Here is a 13,929-nt window from a genome sequence, read left to right on the forward strand (position 1 = left end):
AAGCTCCCCACCTTAGTACTGAAGCTCGACTTCGCTAAGGCATTCGACTCGGTAAATTGGAACTGCCTAGCTAACATCATGAAGGAACGCGGCTTCCCGCCCCTCTGGTGCCGATGGGTTAGAGGGATGCTGGTGACCTCGAAGCTCGTCGTTCTGGTCAACGGCGCCCCCGGTCCATGGTTCGCCTGCAAGCGAGGGCTGCGGCAGGGGGACCCTGTGTCCCCCTACCTCTTCCTGCTAGTCTCCGACATCCTACAACAACTGGTCAATCAGGATGGGAGAATCAAGCACCCGGCGGCGAGCGGATTGCCGTGCCCAGTACTACAATATGCCGACGACACGCTTATTCTTCTGGAAGCGGACCAAGCAGGACTGCATGCGCTGCGGGAGGTGTTGGATCGGTTCTCTGTTGCAACCGTTGCAATCGGCTTGCACATCAACTACGGCAAAAGCACCATGGTGCCGATGCACACGCCGCCGGCGACAGTGGCCGTGCTCCAGGGGATCCTCGGGTGCCAGCTCGGCAGGTTCCCCAGACTTACCTAGGGCTCCCTCTCTCAAGCGACAACTACCTCAGTGGATCGCCAAATCTGACAAGTACCTCAGTGGATGGCGAGCATCGCTGCTGAATCAAATGGGCGAGCAGTGCTGATCAATAGTGTCATGGACAGCCAGTTGACCTATGCTATGTCCGTTCTTCAACTGCCACCAGGCACGTTTAGTAGAACCACCCAAATTAACCCGGTTAAAGTGTGTTAACCATCACCTCAAATGTGAACAAACACTTTAATCGGATCAAGATGGTAGTCTGTCGGGTTTTACCCGATACAACAACGTATTTGCGATCGAAACAAGCATACAATACTCATATGAAGACGAGCCCAGAGATTACAACAATCCAGATGAAAACATTACAGGTCCCAATTGATTTATTACAACCAAGTTCAAAACATAAAGTAGTTCAGAGTTCAAGTGCAGCGAAAAGAAATGATAGTCTAACGACGATACATGATATCATGGTGAAGCCGTCCATGACATCACTCACCATGATCCTCGCCCGCCATGGACGTGTCCCACTCAACCGTCTATCCCGGAGGGAGCTGGTACGGCCAAGTCACACTAGCAACCATGTCATCAATTTCATTACCTGAAAATATAGCCACAAGCAAGGCTGAGTATAGTAATACTCCACAACACTTACCCGTCAGGTGGTATCTAATCCACCGACTCCTATTCTAAAGTGGGTCCTTGCTTTCAAGTTTTAGCATCAAATTCTAGTTTATTTAACCATTCTAGATAAGCACATATTCTAAGCAAATATGGTAGAACAAAAAATTTAATCAAGCCTCAATATTAAGCATCATCATTATTCATATTCTTACTCAGTGCAGCATAGCGGTCAAGCAGTCTCAATATTTGCGACAAACAGATAATTCGAATCAAATTTCTTAACCTCGCATGGACCTAAACACACGACATGTGCGTACCGCGATGGGTTCACACATTATCAATGGTTCCCATCGATCCCCGGCACGGGTCCAGAGCCCACTTCCCTTGGATACAAGGCTCCGTCGGTCCCCGGAATGACGTCGTGCCGTGACGTCGTCCACGGAAAACCATTTTTCAGAGAGAGCGGGGAAAAGGTCCACGCCCCAGTTCAATCAGGTACTAAGCTTCCTGATTATCATCTTCTTAGTATGTGTTTAGTACGTTCAAAGACTTGACCATGAACACTGACACGGTTCGACATTAGCAATTTCCTCTATATAGACGGGGCATCAACCATTTCAGGAACATCGCACAAAGTCTCACCCGTCATCCTTATGATTCCAACATAAGTAAACATGCAACTCCTATAGCTCGCGAGTGACAACAAATCACTCGACTTTTACTGTGTCCCTATTTAGCATAGCAACTACGCGATCTAGCAGGCTAGTATTCAAACATGGCACTAGGAGCATGCAACTAAGGTTTCAATACAACTCCTATGAACTTAATGCACAAACATAAGTAATGAGAGTATTGTATGAATTTGGAAAACCAGGGTTATGTTCTGGGGCTTGCCCTTTTGTCCTAGGTTAGTCTTGGGCTCTTCCGAACTTTAGTTCAGGCCTTGGTTTGCCTCGATCAGGTTCAGCTCCATAGGAGGGTGTCCTTCTTCGCGTTCCGGGATGAGCTCGTACGTTCTGTCGGTGAGGTTAGCTTCTACACGAGATGCATATGCATAAGATTTCTTTTATAATCTTTCATGACGTAGGTTTCATTTCGTTAACCATAAAAGCATGGGGTGTAATTTAGCCACATTCACCTAGATAAGTTTATAACTATTTCTTTTCTTTTGGTCACATTCACCTAGACAAGTTTATAATTATTTTTTTATTCGAAAAACAAGTTTGGTTGGAAAGGAATCATAGATTTAATTTTGATGGTGATTGTGTACACATATAAAATTCTTAGGAACTCATTATTCAAAATACAATAGGTGTGGTGTTTTGGTATTGTTTAGTAAACCTTCTAGGGGTGATCATGGTCCTGATGAAAAGCATAAATATTCATTTGTGAGCCTACAAATCCTAGTAACAATTTCCTTTACTAAAAATAAGCTAGCTTTTAACATGATTAAATGTTCAAGAAGTATCTACTAGTATATGAACATGAATTATTTACATGAGCTTTCCCTCTACTCAAGGAATCTACTATAAAAATTTCAGATGGATTTGACAATCACAGAATTTACTAAAAATCAAACAGGGTTATATTGCAGATTATGAAGAATGATTCATAACTAGAGTTCTATCATTAGTTTAACTCTACAAATTTTGCAAAATAGTTTTCAACACTGTCAGATACTACTATGAAATTATCAGGATTTTATAAGTATGAGATCTATTTATTCCATAATAAAGAGATTAAACAACATGCATTTTGTTAAGCAACCAAAAACACATGTTTCACAAAGATAAATATTTTTACTAGTCGGATATGAGTATCAGGAATCTAGCAAAATTTATTTCGCATTTTATCAATGTTTCACTAATTATCATACAATTAACAATATTAAAACAACAATTAGCATTTAGATATGAAATAGTATAAAAACCATAGATTCCACTAACACAAGTTGCAGACCTAGAATACACATGATAAATGAAAGCTAACAAAATTGGTTTCACAATTTTTGGACCACCATATGATTTATAAAGCATTTAATAACTTTTAGATAAAATAAATCATATCACCAGATACATAACAGTAACATGCACCTAAACATTTTTCAAATAAACTAGACATCATTAGGAACTCAATAATATAAGATTCACATTTTTATCATTTTTCTACAATTTTCTATGCATTTTCCAAGTTTTAGTCATTTTCTATGCATTTTATTCAAATTTGAGTTTTCACTTTTACCGTAGGGCACTTAAACTTTTCAAAGTTTCACAACTAAGTCCCTACATTTTACATCGAGGCCCTTGAATCAAAACTTGAGCTTGCAATGTGGTCCCTCGACCGGCTAGTGGTGCGGGAGCGCGATTCCAGCGAGGGGCCGCCATGGGGGCGTGGGCTAAGGGCACGGGGGTGATGAGGGACTCACTGGTGAGGGTTTCGGTGTAGGGCTCGGGGTCGAAGAATGGCTGGCGACATTTCGCGGCAGGGCAGTGGCGGCGCGGCCGCTTCTACCTCTGCTCCAGTGAGGGTGGTGGTGGTGGTGGTGGCCGGGAGTGGGGCTAGGGAGGTGTAGTGGTGGTAGGGGAGGGTTCTAAAGCTCTCGGGTGGCAATGGGGATGGCCAGAGGTAGGTGCTCGACGACGACGACAATGGCGGGTGATGGTGTGAGGGCGGGCAGTCGGTGAGGAATGGGCAGGAGCTCTTTTATAGCCGGTGAAGGGGAGGGACGGGGTGAGATGCTCAGGTGGGGCTCTTAGCGCATTGGCGCGGCGGGCGGTGGTCGGGCAGTGGCGGGCGCGCGGGAGTGGCCGGCAGTAGCGCGCGGTGCGCCGGCGCGGCGTGTGGCGCGAACAGTGGTTGGGCGGCGAGGATCTGGACGTGCAGAGGAGGAGATAGCGCGCGCATTGAGTGGGCAAGCAGCTGGCGCGGGCATGTGCGGTCGCCTTGCCGCCGGCGATTGGCATGGCATAGGCAGGTGTCTTGCACCGCGTGGCGCTGGTGAGCGCGCCGCGCCGCGGTGACCGCTCCCAGGTGTGTCGCGTGTGTATGGTACGTGAGGGTGCTGTGTTCAATGCGTGTTTTCTCAAAATTTTTGAACTGAGCGGCTAAAACTCTAAATATTAAAGTTTGAGTTTAAAGTGTAGGCTCCAACTTCTGTAAAGGCCAACATGTGAAAAACTCGACAAATTTGGAGATAGATTTGGGGGAGCTTTGGTGGAACGCCGGTCAAATCTGTTTTTGAATTTGATTTGAAATTTGACCGAACTTCAACCAAGTTTTTGAACACCTTCCACTCAAAATCAAGAAAAGTGCTAATTATGAAAGGTGCTCAATTTGAAAAGATCTACTTCTTTTATATTGGGCAAAATTTGAGTCCTTATATAAAACTTATTTTTTATTTTCTGCCCAAGTGAGCACCATTATAAAGGATTTCAACACTTAGCAAATTTGATTTGTCCTTGAGTTTAACACTTAGCAAATTTTGATTTGTCTCTGATCTATTTCTGAATTTCTCTTAATTTGCTCTTAATTACTTGAGATGTCACAGCACGCTGGATGCCTTGGACCGCTGGTGACGCAGCTTCTTGTGGGCGGGCGATGACGCAGTCAGTGGCGCCCAATGCCTTGTTGCGTCGGAGCACGCATAGCAGCCGAAGGAGCAGGGCGGCCTGGGGATCAAGGATTTGGCCATGCAGAACAGAAGCCTGCTGCTTAAACTCATGCATAGGCTCCACCATCCAGGCGATTCAGCTTGGGCTGGGTGGGTCAAGAGTCGGATCAACCTCGTGACCATGCACGGAGATATCGTGGGCGTGCACTGGCAGGAATTGGAGGAACTTCTCCTGGTCTACCATGCCATCACTGCCTGCGAGGTATTCGACAGGAAGTCAACAAGCTTCTGGCTGGATAGGTGGCTTTTCGCCGGCAGGCTACGTGACCTATTCCCCCTGCTCCACACTCACGCCACTGATGTAGAGGTGTCCGTGTCCCGTGTCGTGCAAGACGGCATTGAACAACATCTCGTTCCCCGGATCTCCTGAGCCGCTGCTGGAGAACTCTCCAAGGTGAATGCTCTGCTTGCACAGGTTTCTCTCCGAGAAGGACCAGACCGCCGCAATTGCCCACTGGCTGAAAAGGGTGAGGTGCTCCACTCTGGGGCGGTATACACACACCTGATGGTCGTCACTAGAGCACCACCCTATGCCTTCTCTAAATTCTTTTGGGGGAATCGCGCGCCACTGCGTGTCCAGTTCTTTGCTTGGCTACTGGTGCACAAATGCATTAAGTGCTGAAGCAACCTGAAGAAGAAACACGTCCTCACAAACGCAGCCTGCGAGGTGTGTGGCAACAATGAAGACAACAACCACATCATCTTCTCATGCTTGTTCGCCGCTCAAGTATGGATCGCCCTAGGCATTGACACGGAGGCCTTCTCTATTCGCTCCCTCTGGACTGTTGCCCGTCCGACAACAGTCCCTGCGAAACACTATGACTGTTTCCTCCTGCTCATCTGCTGGATGCTGTGGAAGCATCGCAACGACGTCGTCTTCTCCAGAGCAACACCATCCTACTCGTGCTTCTGGATGTCCTTTAGAAACGAAGCACGCCTTTGGAGCTCTCGCCTCCTACCAGCGGACCGTGGAATTACCGAAGCCTGGTGCATTGCCTTTTCTTCAATGTAAACCTTGATAGATTTTCCCCAATTTTTCCTACTGCTGAACTGCAAAAGATGTATAAGCTTTTGGCATGCAATAGGCCCTGGCAATGAAAATCAGGTGGGGATGCTATCCCCACGTTGACCAAAAAAATAACGACCCGGGGGTGGACGGTAAATGAAATACCGTCCACCCTAGTCCTCCGTAGCTGTCGGATCGGATACGTGTGGCTTGGATCTGCATAGATAATTACGTAAGGACACTCTTTTCTCCTCCTTTGCTCCCTTTTTTTATTAATGATTGTGCATGGGCTTAGCTCTATTTAGACATATACAATGAGTTGAACCTACTAGACATGTCAATTCTTGAATTAGCTCAACTTATTTAGTAAAAGTATGGATGGTAGAAATCTTGATATAATTGCTTAGCCATGCTTAGTTCTCGGTAGAAGTCAAGGGGTGGCAAGGTCACCGCCACTCGCGAGAATTTGGAGGTTTGCTTAATTATACTTGAGTAGATGATGAATTTTAAAAGATGAGCAACCATGAATGATGATTCAAGACTTGAGCAAGTGTCTAGGGCCATGTTGGGAGTGGAATCCAAATGGTTTGGACTTGTTTGAGTTGATTAAGGTCCGTCCCCTTGTTGCCGAGTTCTTGAGCACTATTCCGTACAAACCACATATTTAATATGGGAATGGTAAGTTAAGTAACATAAGTTGCACCTTGCATTGACCGGATTTGGCGTGGGATGGGATGAGGTGTGATCGACCGTGTCCGGTGCATCTGTACATTTTTGGCTGTTCATTCAATGTTGGTATGGGTATCTGAACAGTCGGGGGTATGAATCAACACTTATCCTAGCTAAGGGTATGGTCATTGGTCTTGCGCCTCGTGTGGGAAAAGTTGTACACCCCTGCAGGATTTTAATCTATTGCAATAGCCGCGCTCTCGGTCACTAAGCACGCTCTTGATACCCCCGCTTCATTGTAGAGTTCTGTGAAGAGCTTATGGAAGATTGAGCTCATGACTACATGATTCACTTTACTACTTATGCAATTGTTATGCAATTGTATTGGTGCTTGATATAGAAAGTAGATGCCATATCTTTTACTTATTTACTTGATAAATTATGCTCGCATTTTTATGATTTAATGATAAAACTTCGCAAGCCTCGGGCATCCACCCAATGTACAGTATTATGGATAAGTCCTGTAAGTACGCAATGTACTTACGATTGCTGCCGTTAAATCCTTGTGAGTGATTGCCATATTCATCCCGCCGGAGTCGGCAAAGTGGATGGATGGTGGAGGTTCTCTAAGGTTGCAGGTGGTGTCTTATGAGCAAGGACATCATTGTTGCACCTTATTACTCTATAACTTTCCGCTGCGTTTTTAGCTCCCAATCTAAGAAAAACATGATATGATATCCATCTAGGTTATATCTAAGTTTGTTAAACCTCACTTTAATCGGTGAAAACTCTCATTGTAGTTGTTATATATTGTAATTCTAATTTGTGAATTTTTGTAAGATGATCAAGACTTGTAAATAAGGTTTAAATTTTGCTCTCATATGTGACGTTGCCATGATGTAAATCGGGTTGTTCCTAAGCGATGCTTGAGGCGCATGAGGGATTATTAAATAATTAAATCGGGTCCCGGTTGAGCTGAGATAATTTGGGCGGGTTCTTACAATTTACACAAAACCCCTGCACTATTTTCATATTGCCCTCCTCTGAGGTCCCCTTCCCGTCTCCGGCGACGGCGTCGCCCGTGCTCGCTGTGGCCGGTGGACTTCGGCTCGTCCTATGGCTATCCCATCAGCCGCATCTCCCCTTCCGCGCTCCCTCCTACTCTGTCCCCCTGCCGCTCCAAGCTAGAAAAGCTCCAACGGCGACATCGGGCGGCGAAAGGAAAAAGCTCGATGCTAATGGAAGGGAATGGAGCTCCAGCCAGAGGCCTGTGGGCTGACGGGACGACATTGATGAGACCAACCAGCTCGGATAAATAGGAGGAGGAGTCGCAGCCGAACGCCCCAACCCAGGGAGAAATAGGAAGAGGTGCCGATGGGCGGCGGCCCAATTTCACCTCCACCTGACCACCACCACCGCGAATTCGAAGAAGGACAAGATCGAGGAGGAGGAAGAGGGGGTGCGCATTGTGAGGGGACGGGAGGCGTGGAGCACTACGCGTGGGTGACCATGTCTGCAGGCCAGATCGGGGGAGGAGACAGGGACTGGATTGAAGTACGGCGGGCGGCACCGGAGAAGCACGCCGCCGTATCCCGTACGCTGCCGCTAGGAAGGAGGAGAGGTTGGACACCGGGACTTCTCGTCCACGGCCGCGGCGATCGCGGAGATTCCGGTGGTTGTCCGCTAATGCACTGTCGAGGAGCAGTTCGTCAGGGCAGCCGACGCCAGCAAATCAACAGTGCTTCGGAGTTCGGAGGTGATGGAAGATTTGGGCCTTGTTTAGTTGGGGAATTTGGGAGGTGTCAAATTACTGTTACAGCACTGTAGCACACTGTAGCGTTTCGTTTGTATTTGTGAATTATTGTCCAAATATTGACTAATTAGGCTCAAAAGATTCGTCTCGCAAAGTACAACAAAACTGTGCAATTAGTTTTTAATTTCATCTACATTTAGTACTCCATGCATGTACCGCAAGTTTGATGTGATGGGGAATCTTCTTTTTGCATAGTGTCAAAGTTGGGAGTTGGGAGTAACTAAACATGGCCTTGGGCGAATCGCATTTTGGCAGTAGCAAACGAACTGTGCATCTCAAAACCCAAAACCAAAATGTGATTCAAATGGTCGTGAAGCTCTTCATTTCGTGCATGACTGTATCTGGCTATAGGAAGTTTGAGGCGCACATAGCTGAAGTGAAGCAGAGCTAATAGTAACTAACAGCTTATGTTTATACAGTACAGTACACCATGCTTATTGTATTCTGACATACTAAATGATGTTTGCACAAAGCCTTAAACTCTAACAAGCACTAGAGAAAAGCCTGAAGATGAAGCAAAACAAGTCTGCCTAAAAGCGCAGGCCACGTCCAACGTAGATTTGCGGTGCCACATTTCCACAGATACACAAATGTACATGAATTTTCTGTTCTTTTTCGTATGATTTGGATGTACAACTGTAGGAATTTAAAGAATGAAGCATGTAAGTTTTCTTTTAGCAGGATGTATCAGCAGGAAAGAATCAGAGAGTTACAAAATTCGTGTTCTCTATCAGCAAGACTATACTGTGGGCCTATGTGGTACGAAGCCTTCATCGTTGACAAATTGATTCCTCAATACGACTGGGGAGATCAACCTCCAAACTGCAAGAGTAGAGACCTCAATGTTAGCATTATGTAAACTTTCTTTGAAAATCATCAAACATCATTGGTAACTGGTAATTCAAAAAGGATCATCTCCCACCATATAATCATATACACAACATTTTTTCAAACATTAACAGAATGGCAGGCGACTGGAAATAGACCACTTACTGTATATGCTAGCCGCGAACCACTCATTGATGATCTTGACCCATGTGCTAGCCCATCCAACATCTATGCTCCACCTGATTATGTAATGAACAATGTGAGGGGGTGCTACTGAATGCAATTTCCGCTCTTACAAGGATTACGTGGCAAAGGAATATCATGTTGCGTGTCAATGATGACAAGAAATGTAAATTTAGAATAATTCCATGAATAAGTATGTATCTTGCTACTTAAAATCAAAGGAATATCTAACTGCGGTATGGTAGGATGCCTTACTTTCTTGCTGGATGGTTCAGTTCCCAGCTAATGAACAGCATTGCAAAATACATAGCTCCCATTGCAAACACTATGTGGAAAATCTCGTAGCTGTAAGGGGTGTCCTCTTCCAATTGAACCTCATCATTCCGAAACTGAAAAATGAACATTTATGTTACTGTTAGTAATGGTATTGTTTCTGAAGAAATTACTGATTAACAAATATGGAGTATATGCACTATAAAAAGGGGAAGGCACAGAGGACATATGATCTGACCAAGAATATGTGCATTATCATCAAAGGGTTATTTTGACACTTTCAAGTACATTGGTTGATAAGTATTCCTAATGCGCAAGATGTGGGCAACTACTGAGTAGTGAGTACTAGACTACTGATTGATCACTTTGAAATTGGTAAACAGGATCACTTGCATATCACTTTGAAAGTGATGCCAGAGAGTAGATATGGTGAACCAGAGAGTTCTAAACTTACTTGGAAAGATTTGGTGTCGATACCAGTAGAAAATGTGGCCATCACAATGGAACAAATTGCAATGATGAAGCTCTAGAGAAAGCACAAGTTGGTAATCAGGTAATGTCCAAGGCATAACTATTCAAAAGAACTCTGAACTTTAACTTACAACAATAGTAGCCCAATCACCATCCTTTGCAATTTTCATATGAGAGTGGCACTTCCCAGCTTCTGGTTCACTGCACATGTGCATAGTATGAAATTAATATCATGCAAACTGAACAATAGAATGCTCTTTAAGCAGAGTTAATGAAAAGAAATATTAACCAGAATGCTCTGCGACATGGAAGTGGAAACTCTTTGTAGAGTACCAAAACTATAAACTCCTCAACAGTTCCAGGTTATGTAAACTACCAAGGAGAAGGGTAGTACCTGTGGAGTGCAGACCAACAAAGGAAGACAATATATGAACTCATGATCCCAGAAGACAGAAGACCCTCATTAACCTTATCAGAAAACAAAGTGAATTAAAATTATAAACCTGATACATATCAAGTCAAAAGTTTTACAGAAACCTCATACACTTTTACTTGTTATTAGTTGGCATAAGTGCTCAGATGTTCTAATAGACTATTAGCCTACTATCAGCGTTGCAGCTTTGTTTTGGTATTCCCATCCAAAACCAGCCACTGGTTATCAATTCGACATAAACTACTACTAAGGAAGTTGAGACCTGGAGCTGCTAGCATCCTTGACTCCTCGTACCTTAGAGTGCAGTGACACCGCCATAATTATCTTCACCAAGATTGCTGTCCAGGTAATATTGAAGATGTTGAACTCACATGAGGAGTTTGGCACATACAAAAAATACAGCACGCCAATTCCAGCAAATGAAGCGATGTAGCAGATGGTTGACAGGAATAACCCAAACAAGCCACTGAGAATGTCACAAGGATAATATGTCTTGGTTAGTTCTAGCTTCAGACCTCAAGACTGAAGTAACGGGGACCCCACATGGTCAGCCACAACTAAATCATTCCTTACCATTGATTTGATCCAGGATCTGGCATCCAACGTTTATTGCACCATGATATGAAGTGAAGCATGCTTATGAGCTGGAGAAGGAGAAATATCCTGGAGGGATCATGAAACAGAAGTAACATGTTTACTATAACCTGCAAATATGACCTCAGTTCAACAGTAGAAACTTTGAAAGTACTAGTGAAATAATAGTTGAAACAAAAGTAAAAAAAAATTAGTGCAATAAGGCTTGAAAGTTGAAACAATTGAAATTTCAGTACAGTAAAACGGTCATTTAATTACCCGGCACCCAGTCGAGCGATTTCACCTGCAGACAAAATGGAAAGTTTCTTTCAGCATGCAAAAAGTTCAGTAAACTGATACTGGTGGAGAAGTATACTTGGACCACTTGAAATAAATTGAAAGTTTCATATCTATTTACTAATCCATAATCTTTTCAAATTTCCAAAGCAAGGAACTGTGAATTGATTGGCCTCAGCCTTCCTAAGCACAAACTTCTCCTACAGCAGTAGGGAAAATGATCCATCCTATGCAAAAGTTCAGTATGTAGTGCTTTGAACTGAAGCAATTCTGCAATCTATAACTGCTTCACATTCACTTATGACATCATATCTTACACTCTGCAGCAACTAAATTGGGCGCAGTACCCTGTGACCTGAGCACATTATGGATGATCATTAAGTGGAGTTGGGGATTAAACTTACCATAAAGTTGAATGAAGATGTTAGGGATGATGAATGGGATGCCAATCGACAAGGCATACACAAGAGACTTCAGAATCCAGCATCCAGAGTGCCATGAATTACGAGCTTCATGGAGCTTGCGAGTTCCAAATGTCGAGGCAAACATCAACCAGAAAAATATCTGAACATTCTGTAAGGAAGTGAACATTACAAAAAAACTTCATGGATGTCAAATGTTTACTAATCCTAAAAGCAGGGTGCCCATTATCCTGAATCCTTGATCATGCTAACCGTTTTACTAGCCTTTTAGACGGGTTACTCCAGGATGTTTTAGAATTTAGTTCAAAATTGTACAGCATACTAGGAACTTGAACCAGAAAACTGAAAACCCCATTCGAAACTGGCACTGGTTTGGTTCAGGATTATGGAACATAATTACTTTACAACAGTCTAGCTTAGCTGCAGCCTTCAGGACTCGTATATGCAGTGGACAAGCCTATCAGCTATCACTCTATCAGTTGCATGAGGAGAAACGAATACACCCCCTGCTCGTGAAACCAAGGATACGAAGCAGCCCAAGCTCACCCGAAGCACTCCTCCGGACTGGAAGCACTTGGAGTCCCCTGCTCCGCAGACAGGCACATCTGAAGACCAAAATTAAGCGACATCAATGTGGCTTCATGCTACAACCGCTAGAGCTGAATTTTCGGAAAGGGAAGGGAGGAGAAAAACCCACGGTGCAAGCCGCGGAGCGCCCTGGCCCCGTAGTCCCTGACGAACCAGGCGAGCAGGTTGGTGGCGAAGAAGACGAACCCGTAGGCGTACCGCGCCCGCAGCGACTGCCTCCTCCAGGCCTCGTACGCGCCGCCGCCGTCCCCGCACGGCTCCGCTCCGCCTGCCTTGATCACAGTCATGTCCCTCCCCCGCTCGCTCCTCACGCCGTTGCTGCTCCTGGGCGGCTGGGCGGAGCGCCTCTTCCCTCCTCTCCTCTGCCCGCTCGGTTCGGCGCGGGTTTTTGCGAGAGCGGAAGGGTCGGGAGCGCCCTTGCCACCACACCGCAGCAATGCCGTGCGAAATTCGGGCGCGGAAGGGGAAGGGGGGAAACGAGAGCTCACGGGCGGCGCGCTGCTCCGAGGAGGCGCTCGCGCTCCACGGCGGTGCGGAGCCGCAGCAGAGCAGGTCGGCGTCGCTGCTGGCTGCTCCTGCCTCGTTCGCTTTGCGCCTTTAAGCCGGGCGCAGCAGGCAGGTGGTCCCAGCTCCCAGCGGTCTGGACCGCCCGATGCGACGATCCGACGGATCCTCGACGCGTGTCGTGGGGCCGGCTGCACCCTGGCCCCGCCCGCCAGAGACCTCTGCCTTTCGCCCGCACCCAGCGTACGTCCAAGGCGACCGTTGGGGGTCGCGCCGCTCGCGTTTAAAGCCGAACGGCGGAGGGAGCAGCAGTGACGTGCTGTAAAGAAATCCACGAGGGGCACGCGCGTTTCTCCACGAAATCACACGGTTTCACGGAGCTGGTGCACGCCTATCCGTCTTGCCGTGCGATTCCGCGAAAGAAATTCCTTGCGATGAGGAATTGATCAATTGAGGACACGAGGTTTCAAATGTTCGCTTGCCCGGACGAAACCCACTTCCGGCCCCGTGCTCCGTACCTCCGTGTTCTTGGTTCGTTCGTGACCCGTTTCGGCAAGTTTCGTGTGGTTTGGTGGTGAAAAAGACGAGGTGTTCCCCAACTTTTCGGGCAGGCAGGCTTCTGGAGATTTTGAAACGTGGGAGGCGTTTCCGTGACCGGGGGCGCAAGATGACACCGCGGTTAGGTTCGCTTTTGCTGTTCTTGGAGCGCGGTTAAGCAGCTGTCTGCTTGTCTTTTTTCTGTTTCGTCTTTGGGCAAACTTGCTGCCAAAGCGAAGCGCTGTAGGGTTGGAATAACGTGCCTCAAAAGCATTCCAGATTTTATTTGAGCTAAAACACATAGATGAAAATTAACATAAGCATACAACATATGTAAATAGGCAACAAATTGACTAAAATAAGGTGTTGCAGGGACATTACTCAATAATTCCGCGTAGAACGTAGTCGAACGTGGTGTAGGTGTTGCAGAGTCACCAAGAGGTCGCGTGTAGACGCTGCCCAAAAATCTGATTGCCGCCCCGTGCAGGAGTC

The 13,929-nt window shown here is 45.9% G+C and overlaps 1 protein-coding gene across 2 annotated transcripts; it reads right to left on the reverse strand.

The window, feature by feature from the left end:
* Window positions 1–8,839: 8,839 nt before the first annotated feature.
* On the reverse strand, window positions 8,840–12,953 carry LOC101759804 (probable serine incorporator). 2 transcript variants are annotated; one of them, XM_022828139.1, is made up of 12 exons: window positions 12,506–12,953; window positions 12,355–12,413; window positions 11,791–11,959; window positions 11,369–11,393; window positions 11,090–11,179; window positions 10,811–10,982; window positions 10,478–10,551; window positions 10,215–10,284; window positions 10,067–10,138; window positions 9,595–9,728; window positions 9,322–9,395; window positions 8,840–9,150 (listed from the first exon to the last, which is right to left on the reverse strand). In XM_022828139.1, exons 1-12 carry the CDS (start codon window positions 12,681–12,683, stop codon window positions 9,068–9,070), a joined length of 1,200 nt encoding a protein of 399 aa, XP_022683874.1. In that variant the 5' UTR covers window positions 12,684–12,953; the 3' UTR covers window positions 8,840–9,067. The 2 variants fall into 2 exon arrangements, with proteins under 2 accessions (XP_022683874.1, XP_004976160.1); XM_004976103.3 differs by having other exon boundaries at window positions 11,791–11,950; window positions 12,337–12,413.
* Between the last annotated feature and the right edge of the window lie 976 nt (window positions 12,954–13,929).

Source organism: Setaria italica, chromosome VII, assembly GCF_000263155.2.
Source record: "Setaria italica strain Yugu1 chromosome VII, Setaria_italica_v2.0, whole genome shotgun sequence".
Classification (NCBI taxonomy): domain Eukaryota; kingdom Viridiplantae; phylum Streptophyta; class Magnoliopsida; order Poales; family Poaceae; genus Setaria; species Setaria italica.

Bases quoted from the DNA above. Each gene is read 5' to 3' on its own strand.
- LOC101759804 (XM_004976103.3), bottom strand. From the start codon at position 12,683: ATGACTGTGATCAAGGCAGGCGGAGCGGAGCCGTGCGGGGACGGCGGC. The intron at 11,180-11,368 runs GTAATTAAATGA...TGATCCCTCCAG, and splicing joins ATCGCTCGACTGGGTGCCGG to GATATTTCTCCTTCTCCAGC. The intron at 10,139-10,214 runs GTAAGTTAAAGT...TGCTTTCTCTAG, and splicing joins GTGATTGGGCTACTATTGTT to AGCTTCATCATTGCAATTTG.